The 19,938-nt window shown below is 37.2% G+C and overlaps 2 protein-coding genes across 3 annotated transcripts; one reads left to right on the top strand and one right to left on the bottom strand.

Annotated features, from left to right (window-relative positions):
- Positions 1-437: 437 nt before the first annotated feature.
- On the top strand, positions 438-2,491 carry LOC133816354 (heavy metal-associated isoprenylated plant protein 8-like). Of its 2 annotated transcripts, XM_062248896.1 has the most exons (3): positions 438-766; positions 847-922; positions 1,096-2,491. In XM_062248896.1, exons 1-3 carry the CDS (start codon positions 734-736, stop codon positions 1,620-1,622), a joined length of 636 nt encoding a protein of 211 aa, XP_062104880.1. In that variant the 5' UTR covers positions 438-733; the 3' UTR covers positions 1,623-2,491. The 2 variants fall into 2 exon arrangements, with proteins under 2 accessions (XP_062104880.1, XP_062104879.1); XM_062248895.1 differs by having other exon boundaries at positions 438-922.
- A 709-nt stretch (positions 2,492-3,200) lies between these two features.
- LOC133818614 (uncharacterized) lies at positions 3,201-5,195 on the bottom strand. The gene is made up of 3 exons (XM_062251603.1): positions 4,963-5,195; positions 4,809-4,858; positions 3,201-4,163 (listed from the first exon to the last, which is right to left on the bottom strand). Exons 1-3 carry the CDS (start codon positions 5,031-5,033, stop codon positions 3,370-3,372), a joined length of 915 nt encoding a protein of 304 aa, XP_062107587.1. The 5' UTR covers positions 5,034-5,195; the 3' UTR covers positions 3,201-3,369.
- Positions 5,196-19,938: the final 14,743 nt, after the last annotated feature.

The following is a 19,938-nucleotide window of genomic DNA, read 5'->3' as shown; positions in this document are numbered from 1 at the left end:
TAACAATATGAAGTGTTGATTTGAAGAAAAGAAAAAAAAATTGAAAACTGTTTAAAAAAAAATTGAAAGTGAAAAAATTATATTTTCAAATTTTAATAAATTTTAATTAAAATTTAAAAAAATAATAAATAAAAATAAAGTTACCAAACATATTTTTTGTTTAATTGACAAATTTTTAATTAATTAAATAAAAAAACTATTTTTTTTAAGTGTTACCAAACAACACCAAAAATTTTACCAAACACAAATTATTTGATGCAACTAGTCAATAAGAAAGCTCATCACCATTTTATCCTACAATTACACATCATATCAACATGAAGAGAGCTTGCTTTGAACTAAAAATTGACTAGATTAGAGAAAAGTATTGTTAAGGGGAGAGGAGAAGGAAATATTTTGTATTTTATGTAAACACGTGAATAAAAAGAAATGCTTGTATTCGGAATTAGGTTTAAAAATAGTACAGTCATTCCTTTTGAGAAGTCTTGTTCTGGCAATTGCAAATTGCAATGGTCTTGATAAGTCTCTCCCACATGATCAAAACCACGAGAATTTGGTGTATTCCATGTCCAAATTTGTCTCCACATCCACAACTCTTCTTGACTTAGTCAAATCACTACAATCCTCTCTCTCTCTCTCTCTCTCTCTCTCTCTCTCTGATTTGCTCTATAAAGAGAGAGGAAGACAAGTTTTATTTTAAGGAGGACAGCAGAAAGAAAACATAGTTAAGGAGATGACAACTGAGTTTGAATTTTTAAAACTAGAGGTCTTCTCTTACTATTCTAACTTTTAGCCTTAATGGTTGCTTATCTACCTTATAACTTTGATTTCTTAATGTTACTGCAGAGATGTGTTTTAAAAGTGAATATGCACTGCCTGGGATGCGTCCAAAAAGTAAGAAAACTCCTCAGAAAATTAGAAGGTGCTAACTTCTTTTTATCTTTAATTTTTTTAGTGGCTAAATTGTTATTATTTCTTCCCAGCACTTTTGGGGTACTCTTTCTAACTGAATAATGTCTTATAATATTATTTAACCATGAAGTTTTACTTATGTCGTATAATATTAGCATAACGAGCTGTAAGCTTTGAATTCAGGTGTATACACTGTAACCATTGACGCTGAACAACAGCTGGTCCTGATCATAGGCAGTGTGGATTCTGCAACTTTGATCAAGAAGTTGGTAGAATCTGGTAAATATGCAGAGCTTCATTCTCCAAGTCCCAACCAACTAGAATTTGGAATGAACAGATATCAAATGGAAAACAACCAAACACTAAGCCTAAATAACGGCCCCACTGCCTCTAGAGCTCAGCATGATTTCCCCACATCCTTTTGTGGTGAAGAAGAACGTGAATGGGGATCTGAGTTGTTTCAAAGCCAACATACAGGAAGAGAAGCAATAACTGGTCAGTACGATAAGAATTTCATTTCGGCAACAGTGGAAGAAAACATGCTTATGGGCAGTGATGGTATTGGTGGTGGTTTTCTTGGTTTTGGGAGCCATGAATATGGTGCATTTCAAGAACTCAATGCATGGCCGTCAGTGATTAAGGATGATGATTTACCACCACTGATCAATACTAATATGCAGGCATACTATAACAGTGACTCGCTAAATTAGATAATGAATAGATAACTATAATATACAATATATGAGTGCAACATGATTAACTCGATTCAACCCCAGATGATGATGATTAACCCCTCTTCACTGAGTTCTTCATATTCTGACTCGTCTTTTATGTTTGGATCTGCACCACCCCTGACTATTACATGTGGGAATGTAAATAAATGGTCCAAAAGAGAGCACAGATTAAGATAAACTATACATTCTTAGCATAATATGTATATGTTTTGCGGGTTGGTATGAAATATACTAGTCTCACGCTGAACAGATAGGGCTAGCCGCACCAAATGTAAATGCAAGAAAAAACTGCAAACATTTAACTAAGAAAACTTCCATGGTCAATGAGAATTATTTGTAGCCAGACAGTCAAAGTCATATTAAAGGGAAAAAAATTAGATCCGTTTGGCATTGTTTTTTATTTTTTGTTTTTTGTTTTCAGAATAACAGAAAACAGCTTTTGTAGTTTAAAAAAAAAAACATGTGTTTGGTTAATGTTTTCTAAAAATAATTTTTTTATTTTATTTTTTTTAAATCTTAAATAAAATATTAATAAATATATTTACAGAGAGATAAATGTTTTAAAAATTTGCAATAAATAATGAGATAAAGTAATGTGAAATAAAAAATTATGAAAAATAAGAAGAGAGAAAGTAAGGAGAGAAATTTTGAGCAAGAAAAATTGAGAATTCATATTGATGCAAGAAAAAATATTAGAAAGAACGTGATGAGATGGAAAATGGCTAGATAGAAAAAATGATGAGAGAGAAAATCAAGATATAAAAAATGATGAGAGAGAAAATAATAAGATAATAAGTGATAAGGGAGAAAGTGATGTTAGAGAAAGTGAGGAGTGATAAATTAATGAGAGAGAAAGTGATGTGAAATAAAAATAATAATTAAAAATGTTATGTGAGAAAAAAAAATTGACAAAAAATTTGAGAACAACTAAAAACAATTTTTTTTTGTTCTCAAAATTTTTTGTATTTTGTAACTTTGTTTTAAAAAATTGTTTTCTTGAAAACAAGTTTTTAGATTTTAAAAACAAAAAATAATTTTTTAGTTAAGGAGTCAAATACCTTCAAAACTACCCTTTCAAACATTTTTCAGTGTAAACAGAAAAATAAACTACCCTTTTCGATCATGCTAGACAACAAATACAAAAGGAAATTCCCTTTAGTTATATATGACTATGATTAAAGATGTACATTTTCTCAATAGGGATGAGGTCCACACGAATGGGACGGAGATTTCCCATCTAAATAGGGAATGGGGCGGGAACGAAGATAATTTTTAATTTCTGAATGTTAAATGGGACGGGGACAAGAATGCCACTCCCCACCCTAACAAAACCATGTTGAAATTATTATATATTTTTGAAATATTTTATACATTTCTTTATGTGTTATTGTAGTATATTAATAACTTTTTTAATATTTTAAATTTTATTTAGAATAATGTTTAGTATTTTAAATCATAAATATTGTGCAATATTATAATTTGTATATAATTTACAATTTTTATTTTAAAATTTTGGATTTCCCGAAGGGAAATATGCAGGATGGGACATGGATAGATATTAAAATTATAAATGGAGACGGAGAAAGAGAAACACTCCCGCCAATTTCTCACCCAGTCTAAGGAAAAGTACAAATGAATCTGGATCAAGGAAAAGTACAAATGAATCAAAAAGTAAATGTCTTGATCCTAAGAAGAAAAATAATTGGGAAAAAAAACGAATAACTCATCTCTTTTGTGCTTTTCTACGCCTAGATTGTGCCTTCTGCCATTTCCTTCTTGAAACCAATTTGCTTTTTGGTTTCAGTTTTAATTCACGTGAGAACTTGTAATTTGGATCTCTCATACGTGCTTGAATATCCTTGAAAAACTGCAAATTCAATCTCTTAGGCCCTCCCCGTCTAAGCTCTGCATACTCTGGTCCAGAGACTATATTTTCAAATGCACCTATTAGAATGTCTAAATCACTCATGACCTCCCACACATTAGTGTAACGCCCATCTGGCCCTTTCTTCAACCTTTTCAAGGCATTCTCCACTGCAAGTTTTCTGGCTTGCTTTCCAGGTGACAGCTCCTCTGGTTCCTGCTCAGCCTTCAATAGTTCAGATATTGTTCTATACTTTGATGTTTCCTCAAACTCAAACAGTTTATCAACATATTTATCACTTGCTTCATTTGGGTATGCTTCTGTAGGAATATCATCATCATCGTCTCCTTCACTCCCTGTCCAGAGAGTCTTCTCCTCATCACTCCCAGACCAAACACTTCTTAACTCATCGCTATCATCAGCATCAATTAAGTGAGAGTGTTCCTTTGCCTGTTGCCTTACCTTCCTGATCTCTTCTTCTAATTCGTCTTTTTTTCCACATTCCTGATCACTTTCATCTTCACTTCCTGTCCATAGAGAAGTCTCCTCATCCATCTCTTTCTTCCATGTTTTTCTAAAATCCTCATCACCTGGTTTGCTCTTGCCAAAGAGATCATAATGTTTATGGCCACCACGAGCATATGATCGTGATGCTGCAAACAGGTAATGCATACTTTCAGTGTAGAAAAATCTTATGAAAGAAGAAAGAAAAACCTATGCAGCATTGAAAAGAAGATAGAACAATAGCCTCTTTTCATAACTCCACACTTACTAGAGAAGCAACTTAACAGTGATGCCAAGTCATCATGTACTGTTCTAAATCTTACATCTTAGAAAAACTCTGAAACTAGCTGAAAGGAAGACTAGCCAGAAATATTTCACATAGTCATGGGCAACGGGAAACTAGAACTGAGGTGATATTATGTTCACTTAATTTTTGCATCGATTCCTTTTCTTTCATGTTCGTTTGGACCTAATGAACAATTCAATGAACATCCGGTTGTAATGAACAATTCAAACGAAAATGAATCAGTTTCAAGCAATCAACTGTTGTAATGAATAAATTTTACTTATTTTTTTCTTCAAGGTCTTCTTACAAACAGTTAGTGAGCATCAGATATTATTAAAAACACAGCAAACAACATATATTATCCCAGATCAGTTATATAGCACATAAAGGTAACTTTTACACAATCCATAAATTAATAAAAAAGAAACAAAAGAAAAAATTTTAAAAGAAAAGAAAAAAAAAAGTCAATAAGTGATGACACACATTGAGGAAGGAGAAGAAATTTCACCTTGAAAATATAAAGAGAGCTGACTAGTTGAACCAAACATAGTATCTAGCCTGGAAACGATAACACACAAGTTATGTTTCACGGAAGAAAAAGAAGAACTGCAAAGAGAAGTGGGACCCATATTCTGAAGAATATTGTAGATAAAGATTTCGACCTTGAAGAAGGGTTTCTGAGTCTGCCAAAAAATTGTGAGAGGGAAAGGCGGCAACACAGCCTCCGGGCCATATTCAAAGCTACAAAAATTTGGTCGCTTCCACTCCACTCACTGTATATTTGATTTGTTACCAATCAACTCCATCTACGCTCCCTTTGAACTTTGATCAGAAAAGTGGTGGAGTGGAGACCACACAAACGGCGGGAAGCCACACAGGAATCTCTTACTCTTCTTTTATTTTTATTTTCTCCCTCAAATTTAAAAAATGAGATAGTAATGCGGCCCGAGTATCAGGGGGTGAGCATCGGTCGGTTTTGACGGTTTTTTCATAACATAAAATTTAGAATTCGGTTTTCGGTCCGGATTGGTGCAATACAAAAACCGACCGACCAAACCAATTAAAAGAAAAAACCAACAATTTTGGACCGCGATTTGGTCGGTTAATCTGACCAAACCGAATTTCTTATTTATTTTTTAAAAAAAAATTAATTTTTTTTTTGAAAGTTTTAGTTAAAAAACTAAAATTTTTGGATTGTTGGAATCCATTTTTGTGCATTTTTAAAACATAAATATATAGAACATAATTTCATTTTTTTTTATTTAATAATTAATAATTATATAATATTATATTGTTCAGTCAGTTTCGGTTCCGCCGGTCGGTCCGGACAAAATTTTCAAACCGACCGAACAGTGGCAGTTTGCGCCGTTGGCGGTTTTTTCGGTGTTCGGTTTAATCGATTTTGGTTTTTTCGGTGTTTGGAAAGTCGGTGTATACGGTTTTTTCGGTTTTTTGGATTTTATGCTCAGCCCTACCGAGTATTAAGTTCCAAAAATTGTATTTAATTATTTAATGTTTTCCGATAAAAATATTTATAGTGTCAGCATAGATTAACTAAACTCTATAATAAGATAAATTACCAAAAACAATTTTAACCTAATAAAAATACTAAACATATATATATATTCGAATTTCATTTAAAAAAAATTAAAATATATTTGAAAATATTTTTAGAGAAAATAAAATACTAAAAAAAATTGACTTTTAATTTAGACAAAATTATTACCTAAAACTTTGATAAAGAACATTTAAAAATAAATAAATAAATAGAATTTTTTTTCCTCCGAACTATGATCATTATATGATCGTGACATCTGAATTATTCGTGATGTTAAAATTCTCTCTGAACTATACACGTTACTAAAATATGATACTTTTATTAGATTTCTTCTTAAGTGGCTAACAAATTGATGATGTGATATTTTGTCTGTTGATGTGGCAGTGTCATGTGTAAAATAATGAGAATTTTACAATTATATAACTAAAATCTAAGGTATTTATAAAAATACCTTCAACTAAATTATTTACATAAATATCGATGCCACGTCAGCATAGCATACTGGATTTTAATAAAAAATTGGGAAATCTCGCTTCCTGAAATTTGTTATTTTTTCTGGGTTGTAAAAAGTTACATTTTGGTTGCTTGCAATACTGATAAGATATCAATTGGTCACATTTTTTATTAAAATCTTTATTTTAGATCATATTATTTGAGTACATTTTGGTTATCTCCAAAACTCATTTGTAGGCATCTTAATATACCAATTAGTTATTTTTATGTTATATTATGGTATCTTATTATTTAAGATACATTTTGGTCACCTTTAAGCTTATTTCAGAAATTAATGAGTTGTCGTATTGTATAGTAAGTTACCATATAGTTTATTAATAAAAATTAATTTAGTATGCTACACGATATCTTTTAAATGAAAACGTGTACTAGATTTTTTTAGTCACTCATGTAATTCACATCTCTTATTATTTAAGATACTTTTACGTTACCTTCAAGTCTATTTTAAAAACTAATTATCATATAATATGAAAAGTTACTCTTATAATTCCAAGCTAACAATAATATCTTATTATAAAATAATATTATTTAGTATATTGCATAGTTACTTTTAAAAGCTACATTTTCGTTGCTTTTAAAATCATTTAAGATATCAATTGGTTACCTTTTAATATATGACTAAATTTTGTAATATGCCACAAATTTAAAGTGTTTACCCAAAATACGGCTCCTGATGACGTGGCATGATTGACTTACACGTGGTTGGCACGTGGCGGTTTCAAGTGAATGAGACATGTTCGACCATCGACCAAAGAGTTATTAATTTATCAAGCCTCACGCGTAGGTGTGACCAGTCTTGTAACGCCCTGGATAGCCAAGACCGCTACACTGTGTGTTTATAAAGTGCCAGACTTGCTAACCAAGTCATTAAAGTAAAAACGTGTTACTGAAACAGTAGAGGAGCTAGGGTTAAAAGTGTTTTGGTCTCAAAAGTTACATTTTCATTACTAAACATTGTTTCGTTACATGGGATCCCAAAAATGACAGTTTAAAGGTCATTTACAAAATTTACAAGGTTTAAATACATTAACAGCCATACTACGGCAAAATGAGCAGTTAGGTAATCTCTGTCCTGACACACTCCTCGATCATGGTGATCGAACGGCTGGCTATGTACATCACACCTCGGAGCTCTCCACCTCAGGTCTGGTCCAGCTTGCCCTTGCCCTTACCTGCACCACGAAGCACCCGTGAGCCAAGGCCCAGCAAGAAAACACAGCAATAACAGAGCATGAACAACTAGCAATCAAGTCAATTACTCATATAGCATCTCATCAACTCAAGTATATCATCAATCAAGTATTTCATATACTAAGCATCTCAGCTCAAATACATAATGCACAGATGATAACCAGGGCTAGCGCTCACAGGCAGCTCCCTCTGTTATCCTATTGTTTCTGGCTCCCAGCGGCCAATTCGCGCCCCGTGCGCTAAAATCATGAACGGTACTCTTAGACCGCTTATACGTGTCCCTTGGCATAATACCAACGATGACACAATACACCTCCCGGGAGCACTTAGTCCCATTCACAACCATACATTCGGGTGCAGTGTTCTTACCTTTAGTCTGAACGGTTATCGAATTACGAGCAAAGCCCCTCAAGCACGATTCGTTCCCGAGCCCAAGCTTTTATCACCTAACCACAATCAAAGTATAAGGTTTCATAAATATCCAAATATAGGTTTCTAATTTACAAAACTAACTCCCAGGACTCAAAATTCCACCAAGCACGGTGGTGAAACCAAACCCGAGCACCTAAGACCACTCTCCATGCTTAAAACCCTCAAAATCCCAAGTGTGCAACCAAGGGCTGCGGCCCCCAAAGCCTAGCCGCGGCCCTTCCTCAAAACAGAAACCAACCCCACTTTGAACCACACACGCGCCGCGGCCCTTGCCTTGGGCGCCGCGGCGCGCCCCCTTGGCCGAACCTCCTTGCCTTCTTTGCATGCTAGGGCCGCGGCGCTCTAGAACAGAGCCGCGGCCCTCGCCTTCGTACCCAGTTTTTCCACCATTCAAGAGCTCAGAACCTTACCTTAAACCATCCCAAAACTCCCCAACTCCTAACCACTTAATTCCCAACCTCTTAGCATGATCTAAATAGCATAACTCCCAAGAAAACATAGCCTAACCTACTCAATCACTTCCTTTCAATTTCTGCAACCCAAATGCTAAAACACACACAAACCAGCCACCAAATTCAATCTAAGACCTCCAAACCAGAAATTAAAACTCACCTCTGTTGTAGAACCTCTTCACCAAACTATAGCCAAGCCAAGTCTCCAAAATCCCCTCTTTAATTCTGCCTTAAACACCATAACCAAACTTGTTTCAACACTCAACTAAACCCAGCAAAAATTCATAATTCAACCACAGAAAACAGAGTTAAATACTCACCTTAATCCCTGTTCTAAAGCTTGATAAATCTCTGAGCTAGACCTTCAATTCCTCACCCCAAATCACAGGAATCCCAGCTTGTTTCCCCTTTGATTCACTGTATTTTTCTTTTGGTGTTTTCCTTGAACGTGAGCAAGAGAGAGAGAAAGAGCCTAAGTGCTAAGTTAAGGTCGGTTTGTATTTTTTTTTCTAAAGGCTTCCTTAAGACTGACCCACGTGTTAAGCTAATCCCGAGGCTCGGGGTGCCGGAACCGTCCCCGAAGCCAAAATGGTAAAATCCCCCATTATTCCCGCCTAGACATCCTAACCTCAAATATATCTCCATATATTTATTTTCATGTCCCGGTAACCCAATTCACTATCTGCTATCTAATAACATTCCTGACTTCTCCAAAGTTATAACTTAAACCCCATTATGACTTTCCCGCTATCTGACCCTAGAATCGTCTTGAGTCGTGCTCAACGAACCTGTCCACATAATAATGTGGTTCTCCCATTTATCACATATCATATACCACATATTATAATCATATAAACAATATTAAACACATAATTATTCATTAAATCACAATTATTCCAATAATGCCCTCCTGGCACACTAATCAAGGCCCTTAAGCCTTATTAGTGAATTTGGGTCGTTACAAGTCTGGTTGCATGCTTTCATTTATTGCTTTGTGGATACACAATCTTGTAATATTGGCATTTATTATATTTTCTTTTATTAACTTGATACGCAAGTCTTAATTATAATTAAGGCTCGTTGGCCAATGTGACCTTCTTGAGCCTATAAATAAGAATCAAATGGCTCAAGGAAGGGACTTTTGGACTTTTGATGAGAGAACTTTGCTCTTTGTACTCAGAGAGAAGAAAATAGTGTGATTATTCGCCAAAGTTATAATCTTCCTAAGGCTTGTGAAACTTGTGAACCCTAGTTCATTGATTACAGTGTTGGGATTCAACATTAATAAGAACATTAAGTGGACGTAGGTCATTACCATCCAATTGGGGCTGAACCACTATAAATCGTTTGCTTTCCATTTGATTTTTCTTTTTGTTTTCATCTCATTTTCAATCGTTTATCTGACTCCGTGTCGTTGACCAATTTGAGGGTCAATATTTGGGTGCTTTCATTGAGAGATTAATTATAGACTTCAAGAAAATCAAATGGCGAAGACGTCCAAGAAGACGGAGCAGACTTCTGGTGCTGCAACCACCCAGCCTCCTCCACCAAATGTGGGAGAAGATGAGCCACAGTTGGATTTTGAGGAGGAGGAGATGGATTCTGAAACTCTGAGGACAACACTGAGTGTGTTGCAAGAAGAGTTGGCCAATATGAAGGCCATTCAACAGAATGCGGCTGAGACGTTGGCGTTGCAACAGAGGGAAATCGAACGTCAAACGCCAAGAGCTGAATGAGTGGCAGGTAGACATGGATCGCCAGCAGAGAGATGCCACTGCCGCCCTAGAAGCAGCCATTCAGTTGGCTCGGGGGCAAGCTGCACCGGCTTCTCAACCGAATCAGCCACCAAACGCACTACCGCAACGGACCCCAAACCCGAGTCCTCCACTTCAGCCGGTGAGCCCTCAAAGGCCGGAGCAACCACTTGTTGCTCAACAGGATATCTTAATTCAGGATCCTGAGCAACAGCCACCTCCTCGCGCTGGTCGGGATAATCCCCAACGTCAAAGGCAAAATAGGGCCGAGTAGCCTCCCCGAAGCCCTAGAAGCACAATGGCTGATGTGCGAAATCCACCGAGCAGGGGGAAACATCCTTCTGCCAACAGAAGGTACACCGAGTCAGGCTTTGCGGTCAGGGGACCCCCATGGCATGATAATGCCCGGGGACCTACCGACCAACGTAGGCCTCCCCCTAACGCTCGTGAGGTGCCATCTCGAGCAGGGAACAGCGTGACAAGCCGGTTGCACCATAGTCGGTCACAGTTCAGTGACGGCCATGACTATAATGAAGCTGACTCCGGCAGAAGGAACGCTGGTCGAGGGCAAGAAGAAAGAGGTGGAGAAAGGAATCCCCCACCAAGAGACAATAGGCATGCGAGCCAAAACGCTGGGGGCAGGCTAACGTCTTTGATCGGTTGGGCGTTAGTGAGCAACAGCGTAGAGATGATGACTTAAGGGACGTGCTCGACGACAAGCGCGAAAGGCACGATGAGAACGCCCCTCCAGCTCTAGTTGTCCCCGCGATCCCAGACGTCGTGCAGGCCCAAATCGATGCATTAAACCAGGCTGTCCAACAGCTGGTGGGAAGCCGAACATCCCACATCGAGTATGATCGGAGAAGAGGCACTTCGTTCATACAAAGGATAGCTGTGGCGGAAACCCCCAACAAATTCAAGATGCCAGTATTACCAAACTTTGATGGGTACGGAGACCCAGTATCTCATGTCAATAAGTTCGAGATACAAATGGACATCCAGAAGGTGTCGGATGATGCCAGCTGCAAGATCTTTCTAGCCACCCTATTTGACACTGCTTAGTAGTGGTTTTTTGAATTCCTTCCTGCCAGCATAGTATCATGGGAAATGTTCGTGAGAGAATTCTACAGACAATTCTACGCTAGTCGTGTGCACCTGACTGAGGCCAATTAGCTGGTCGAGATACGCCAGAAGGAGGGAGAATCCTTAAAGGAGTATGTCCAGCGCTTCATGCGAGTAGCTGCTGGAGCTAAAACTATTTGAGATGAAGGGAAAATGATGGCCCTTACTGCTAGAGTAAGGCGTCATTCTCCCCTCTGGAACAGCTTAAGAAAGAATGGGGTGAAAAGTACCCAGGAGTTTCTTGATTGAGCAGATCGATACATTAAGCTCGAGGACGCGATCGCTAATGAGGGGAAATCGCCTGCGAAAGACAAGGGACGAAAAGAAGATCCCGCTAAAGCCGCCAATGGAGCAGATAGACAAAATGGAAACGGCAAAGGCAATGGGAACGGTAAAAACGGTGGAAAAAAGGGCAAGCAATGAGCCATCAACTCCGAAAATAAGCGCCCTAAAGGCAATAGACACGAGCCAAGATTCACCAACTACATGGCCCTTGTCGAGAGCAGAGCAGAGGTTTACCAGGCGACCAGCGCAATGTCCCTTACAAGTGACCAGCGCCAATAAGGAAAGATATCTCCAAGAGAGATACAACAAAATTTTGTCGTTTTCACAACGACTATGGTCATGACACTAATGAGTGTAACCAGCTGAAGGACGAGATTGAGTTCCTTATCAAACAAGGGCACCTGATGAGGTACGTACGAGCCATGGGAGGTTCTCAGCGAGAGGCTCAAGGAGGCAACAAGCAGGCACCTGTACGCCAACGCTCGCCACCTTTACTGTAAGGCCCTGGATAGCCAAGACCGTTACACTTTGTGTTTATAAAGGTACAAGACTTGCTAATCAAGTCAATCTATTAGAAACGCGTTACTGAAACTACAGTTGAACTATGGTTAAAAGATTTTGGTCTCAAAAGTTTCATTTCTTATAATCAAACATTTTACATGGGATCCCAAAAGTAGTAGCGTTAAAAGACACTTTACAAAATTTCTGGATAAATTTACAGTTATTAGCCACTCTAAGGGCAAAACAGACAATTAGGCTTTTCTCATCCTGTACCACTCCTCGGCCGTGGCGGCCGATCAGCTGGCTATGTACATTCAGCCCCAAAGCTCTCCATCTCAGGACTGGTCCACTTTGCCCTTGCCTTTACCTGCACCATGTAGCACCCATGAGCCAAGGCCCAGCAAGAAAACACAATAACAGAGCATAATCATCAAGCAAACAACCAGATAACTCATACAGTATAGTCATATACTCAACATTCCAAATATTCACATTAATCAAGTATTCAGCATACCAAGTTCATCATTTCATACTAATAATCAATTCACACATGACAACCAAGGTCAACGCCCTTAGGTCGCACTCTCTATTTATCCCACTGACTCCGGCCCGCTTAAACCGAGCTCAGTGAATATTAAGCTATCCTCAGCTACCAGTGGCCGAGCCGCACCCTGTGCGCAAATATTATTTACGACATTCTTAGGTCGTTTATCATATCTCCGATGGAATAATACCATCTATGACATCATACAGATACAGGGGCTCTTAGTCCCAACACAATCACATAACCGGGTGCAGTTTTCTTACCTTTAGATTCTGATAGCTTTGTTCAGTTCAACCCTCAAGTGCGATCCTGCCTGAGCCCTAGCGTACACCTAGTCACGGTCACAAGTTAGAACCATACCAAACTTCAATTCCAAAACCTAGCCTCGGGACCAATCACGAGCCCTTGGGAAGCCCTAGTTCCACCAAACGGGGTGGTGGAATCAAACCCCGAGCCCCCAGGAAAAAACCCTAAGAAATAACCCCAAAATCCCCTTCTGGGAACAGGGTAGCGCTACAGCGCCCTAAAGTGGGCGCTACAGCACTACAAATAGAGCCAAAAATGCCCCAGACCACAAGGCCTAGCGCTGTAGCGCTACAGCGCTAGTCACAGCATAGCTAACCCTGTTTTTTCTTCCTTCGATTTTCCCCGAGCCAAACCTTTCCAAAACTCTTCCAAACTTCAACCAAACATCAAAACAAGCCTACCAACATCTCCAACTCACCCCAAATGACCTAACCATATAAAATTCAATCACATGCACCCTAAAATACAGAAATCACCATGGCTAAGTTTGAAGCTCAAAAACTCAACAAAACAACAGAAGTCACAGAACTTAAAGCTAGAATTTCTTACCTTTGATAGATGAATTCAACCTAGGTTATCTTCCACACTTCCTTAGCCTTCACTTCCTCAAACCCTTAGGCTTAATCCCCTAGAATCCCCACATAAACTCAGCTTAGAAACCAGTTCAACACCAAAAACCAAGAACTGAATAACAACCTCAAAACCTTACCTCAAATGGATGAATAACCTCTGCCAATTCCCCAAGCCAAATCAAGGATCCTAGTGTTGAGTCTTAGCCTAAGAATTTCTCTGAATTTTAGCTTCAAATTTCCAGAAAAATTGGTGAGGAAAAGCCCAAACCGTACAAGAGAGTAGTGCCCTGCTTTTCCCTTCTTTCTTTTCTCCTTCTTTTCTTTTCCTTTTTCTTTTCTTTTCTTCAGTCTTCTGAAACTTTCTACATAATCCACTAAGGCATAAAGCAGCATGACCCTTATCTCTGATTCTAAACACCAAAAGACCATATTGCCCTCCCAGTTAAAACTAAGCTTTTAAACATCTTAAGGGCATTGTGGTCATTACTCCCAATTCCCGCTATTTCCTCGAGTGTCTCTAATATTTACCACTTACTCCCCGACACCTAACTAATCACCAATTATATTCCTCAATATCAAAATAGACTCCAATATATTTCCTAAATTCCCAAAAATACCACCAGGCTCGCCCCGAGCTGGGTATAAATCCCCGCTGTGACTTTTTCGCTAAACCGCTCACTAGGATCGCCTCGAGTCACAAGTTACAAATATATCCACATAATAATGTGGTCTCAACAATTTATCACAGATATTTACATTTATTCCCTCCCGGCACACTAATCAAGGCCCTTAAGCCTTATTAGTAAATTTGGGTCGTTACAACTATCCCCTCCTAATGAGAATTTCGTCCTCAAAATTTACCTGAATAATTCGGGATACTAATCCCGCATCGCTGACTCAAGCTCCCAGGTCGCCTCCTCGACCCTACTATTCCTCCACAACACCTTAACAAGAGGAATCATCTTATTTCGTAGTACTTTATCCTTCCGATCCAAAATCTGAACCGGTTGCTCCTCATAAGCTAAATATGTCTACAACTCCAAGTCTTCATACCTCAACACATGTGTCGCATCTGAGACGTACTTTCGGAGCATAGAAATATGGAATACGTCATGGACTCCCGACAACGATGGTGGCAAGGCTAACCTGTAAGCCACCTGACCGATCCTTTCTAGGATCTCAAAAGGTCCGATGAACCTAGGGCTTAGCTTGCCCTTCTTTCCAAACCTCCTCACCCCTCACAATGGTGAAACTCGGAGAAATACATGGTCCCCAACCTGGAACTCCACGTCTCTACGCTTGGGATCAGCGTAGCTCTTCTGTCTGCTCTATGAGGCGAGCATCCTAGCTCAGATCTTCTCTATAGCTTCATTTGTCTTCTGAACCATATCCGGCCCCAAATATTTTCTCTCACCCATCTCATCCCAATGAATGGGTGACCTACATCTCCTCCAATACAACATCTCATAGGGAGCCACTCCAATCGTCGATTGGTAACTATTGTTATATGAAAATTCAATCAACAGAAGATACTTACTCCATGATCCCTCAAAGTCGATCATACATGCTCTGAGCATATCCTCCAACACCTGAATCGTCCTCTTAGACTGTCCATCAGTCTGAGGATGAAAGGTTGTGCTGAACTTCAACTGAGTCCCCATAGCCTTCTACAAACTACCCCAAAACTTGGAGGTAAAGATAGGATCCCGGTCTGACACTATAAACTTAGGAACCCCATGAAGATGTACAATCTCCCTCACATACAACTCTACATATTGATCCACAGTATATGTCGACCTCATTAGAAGAAAATGGGCTGACTTGGTGTATCTGTCCACTATCACTCACACTGAGTCATGAAGCCCTGTTGCTCTGGGTAAACCTCCCACAAAATCCATTGTAATATCCTCCCATTTCTACTCGGGAATACCCAAAGGTTGAAGCAACCCTGCTGGTCACTGATGCTCAGCCTTCACCTGCTGACAGGTTAAACATCTGGCTACGTACTCCACCACATCCTTCTTCATCCCGGGCCACCAATACAACGTTCGTAGATCCTGGTACATCTTCGTGGTACTCGGATGAAGTGAGTACGGCGTCGTATGTGACTCATCTAGTATCTCTCATATGATCCCCTCATCAGCTGGAACACAAATCCGTCCCTGATACCAAAGCAAACCAACCTCAGAAATAGAACAGTCCTTAGTTACTCCTGCTAAGACATTCTCTCTAACCTCCTGTAACTGAGCGTCTACCAATTGACCTTCTTTAATCCGCTCTAGCAGGGTCGACTGCAGAGTAATATTGGTTAATCGGCCCACCACCATTTCTATCCCCGCTCTGACCATTTCATCAGCTAACTCCCTCGAGACCTGGGTGGAGCTATATAACTAACCTGGGCCTCTCCAGCTCAATTCATCCGCCACTACATTGGCTTTCCCCAGATGGTAAAGAATATCACAATCATAGTCTTTCACCAACTCTAGCCAACGTCTCTATCTCATGTTCAGGTCCTTCTGGATGAAAAAGTACTTCAAGCTCTTGTGATCAGTGTATATCTCGCACTTCTCCCCATATAGATAATGCCGCCAAACCTTCAGTGCGAATACCACTGCTGCTAACTCCAAATCATGGGTAGGATACCGCTGCTCATACTCCTTCAGCTGTCGTGATGCATAAGCTATGACCTTCTCGTTCTGCATCAACACACAGCCTAAACCCAACCTTTTCAAAAATTAAGAAAATAATACAATACTGAAAGTGTCAAATAATTAAATAAATTTTCAAATATTTAAGAATTAAAAATCCAATTGATAACAAATAACTTTTTTTTTTACTTTTTCTTTTCTTTTACAATATAAAATAAATCCTGAAACAAAGTTTTTTCCCCTTCGTCCTTCTCCTTTTAAATTAATTTTTTTTATTTGTTTAAGCCCTTCGTCCTTCGTCCTCTTCTTTAATTAAAAGTTTTTTCTTTATTTTAGCATTTGTTTTAAATTTTCATTCTAAAATAAATTTATTTTATATTGTAAAATAAAATAAAAAAGTAAAAGTAAAAAAGAGTTATTTGTTATTAATTAGATTTTTTATTTTTTAAGGATTTAATTAATATTTTTAAGAAAAAAAATTCGATTTTTTTAATAAAATGGCACAATTTGGTTGTGGTCAAAGTTCGGGGAACAAAATTGTTAATTATTCTACACGTGACATTGTCACATTAACAGACAAAATATCACATCATCAATACGTTAGCCATCTAGGACAAAATCTAATAGAAGTCTCATATTTTCAGTAACGTGTATAATTTATGGAGAATTTTTAACATCGCGAAATATTCGGGGGACATGATCATATAGTGGTCATAGTTCGGGAGGCAAAAATATTATTTATTAAAAAAAACTTTATTACATTAAATTTTTATATTCATAGGGAAATTTTTAGGTAGGGCATCACTATTTTCCCTATCGATAAGGTCAAATATATTTTTGGCTCATAGAGAAATTATAATCCAAATTTTTATACTTAACTATATACATTGTAGTTATCAATGAAGAAAAAATAAAAAAAATCAACCCCTTTTTCGAAGAAATATAGAAAAATCAGAGTTCCCGATATTTTCAGCCCAGAAAAAAAAATCGACTCATTTATCGGGGATATTTTGGAGAAATTTCGGTGTATTTAGATATTGTATAGAATATCATTTTTATATAGAAGAATGTGTCTTATTATCATAGATATATCCTAAATATATTGGGCTATATCGGTAGAAGAAATTTTTTTGGTGGTAAGACGTTTTTAATTGTACATAAACAAAAATGCAAATCACATTTCCCTTGTCCTCCACATGCCAACAGTGCACCAAACTCAACTATTTTGTTCATTATACATAAAAATAAAAAAGAGTAGATATTTAATAAAAATAAAAGGAAAGTTCATCACGTGAATGCACTTGGGATATCCATGAATTTTCTTGAATTTCCGTTGATATAAAAAATATCTCTCAATTTTCATAAAATTATAATGTCAATATTTCTATCGACATTGATATTTTCTTCCTTGGTAGTTATAGCCTTCCATCAGTTTTCAAGGAATTTCGAATAATTTATAGTGCCGAAAACAGAGTTCAAATAGTCCGTTGCATGCGTGTTTGCTTTTTTTTATACATGTGTAACTGACTATTTGAATTATGTTTTTAGCACTGTAAATTATTTAGAATTTTCTGAAAACTAGTGGGATGTCTACTATAACTACAATGTACATGGTCATATATAAAAAAATGAATTATAATTTTTTTACATACCGACAACAAATTTGTTTCTATTAATCACGACAAAAGTGATGCCCCTACTTAAGAATCTCATATACATATGATGAACACCAACTTAAAGCCTATGAACACCAAAACCGAAAAAGGAAACAAGAAAAAAATTGTATTAATCCATATCTAAGTCTATAATTTCTAGCTCCAATAATTAAGTTATTTATTAAAATCTGAATTTGTTATAAATTAATTTATAACTTATTATAAATCTAAGCTTAATAACTATTCATTTATAGAATTAACATTTAAAAGAACCATCTTTCAACTTATATTACAAAGATTTGGATTTCGTATAGACATATTCCCAGCCACTTGCCTCCATAAGACTTTAAAACAAGTCTTGATAGAGTAGTTTTTATAGTGTTTTAGAGGATACTTTTAGGAAATTTTTGAGCTTATTTAATTCTTTTTGTGCAGAATGACGCTTTTGTTGCCTTTGTTTGTTAATATTTCAGGATTTATGGAAGAATTGTTGAAAATACTGTGTTTGGCCCTGAAAAGAAGTAAATTGACGAAAATCAGACATTAGTGCCGCAGCACTAAGCATTAGAGCCGCGACACTGCGATGAAACAGAGAGCTGAAGGTTCTGGGCAAACAAGAGTCGCAACGCTATTAATTGAGGAATTAAAGCCGCAATGATGGCATATTAGAGTCGCAACGCTGGTTAAGTCAGAGACGAGACAGTTTTGAATCGTGGACACGGGCCGCGGAGCACACTTATGGGGTCACGGCGCCTGAGCGATCAATGTACAAATTAGGGCATTTTAAGCAAGGGCAAAAGTGGAATTTCACATTCAAAGCACAAACTACTCTTTAAGAAACATTATGAGGATTTTTGAAAGGGGCAACCCTTAGAAGAGACGGAAGGAAACACTCTTTGGAGGCAAAAGCTTGGAGACCAACTAGTTCTATCATTCCTTTTCTTTTTCTTATTTTACTTTCTATTGTAGTGATGTTTGTATTTAGTTTGATGGATTTGATTATGTTTAGCATGAACTAATTTTCTTATTTAGGGTGTTAATGGATTCTCTTGAAACCATATGATGATTTAATGAAGTTTTTTATGAATTCCTTATCAATATTGTGAATTGTTTGACTTGTGTTTAATGCTTGTGAATGCTTGATCACCATTTATATGATTTTAACATGAGATGTGAGAAGCGAAGGATAAATATGCTATAGTCAAATAATCACATATTTATATTGGACGAGAATACCTGTATGATTTGTGTAGCTTAGGGATTATGTGTTTAATGCCTGCAATATGTTATTGCTTATTGTAGATAATTATAAGTCATAGTAAGGCTATAATTTACAATTGTAATCCATTATCACAATAGAGATTGGAATTCTTAAATTCACATTAGAGAGACATAGGTGGACATTTGATGAAGTTAATAACCCTAATTCTTATTCCATTGAATTAATATTTAGTATTGAATTTTCTATTGCTCTATTTTATTGTTTTATTTTTTTCCTTTAGTTTTATAAATTCATAATTCATTATTTGTCAATCAATTAGAAGTAAAGATTAATTTTTTGTAGTTAATATACTTGATTTGTCACTTTATTACTTGTTATGATTGTGTATACTTGCATAGTTAAAAAATTTCACGACAAGTTTTTGGCGTCGTTGTCCGGGACTGTATTATTAATATCAATATAGTTTATTTTTATTCTAAATTGGTTTTCATTTTAGTACTCATTCAGTTTGTGGCTAATATTGCGCTTTCAGGAAATATTGGTTTATGCGACGAAGTAGACAAAACGAATTGATACCGAAAGATTAAGAGAATGCGGGACTTTGCCATGGATGAGAATTAAGGGAATGCAGCTAACAATGCTGCTAATGTTAATATTATTCCAAATGTAGCAGAGGTCCTAGTGGAACAAGGAATAAGGACGCTTAGAGACTATGTGCTTCCTACGGTCACGGGAGTTCATTCTTGCATCAGACACCCCACTATTGCTGCGAATAATTTTGAGATCAAGCCGACAATGCTACAAATGGTACAATGTATTGTTCAGCTTGGGGGGTTGCCTACTGAAGCTATGTGAAACTTTTAAGATGAATGGGGTGACTGAT

This window comes from Humulus lupulus, chromosome 2 (genome assembly GCF_963169125.1).
Source record: "Humulus lupulus chromosome 2, drHumLupu1.1, whole genome shotgun sequence".
Taxonomy (NCBI): Eukaryota; Viridiplantae; Streptophyta; class Magnoliopsida; order Rosales; family Cannabaceae; genus Humulus; species Humulus lupulus.
The sequence above is the reverse complement of the archived record's forward strand: the minus strand, read 5'-3'. Positions and strand labels throughout refer to the sequence as shown.

Excerpts from the sequence above, each read along its gene's own strand:
- LOC133816354 (XM_062248895.1), top strand. The coding sequence starts at position 799 with ATGGTTGCTTATCTACCTTATAACTTTGATTTCTTAATGTTACTGCAG. Across the intron at positions 923-1,095 it reads ACTCCTCAGAAAATTAGAAG|GTGTATACACTGTAACCATT; the intron begins GTGCTAACTTCT and ends CTTTGAATTCAG.
- LOC133818614 (XM_062251603.1), bottom strand. The coding sequence starts at position 5,033 with ATGGCCCGGAGGCTGTGTTGCCGCCTTTCCCTCTCACAATTTTTTGGC. Across the intron at positions 4,859-4,962 it reads CTCAGAAACCCTTCTTCAAG|GCTAGATACTATGTTTGGTT; the intron begins GTCGAAATCTTT and ends TATCGTTTCCAG. Across the intron at positions 4,164-4,808 it reads GCTCTCTTTATATTTTCAAG|CATCACGATCATATGCTCGT; the intron begins GTGAAATTTCTT and ends ACCTGTTTGCAG.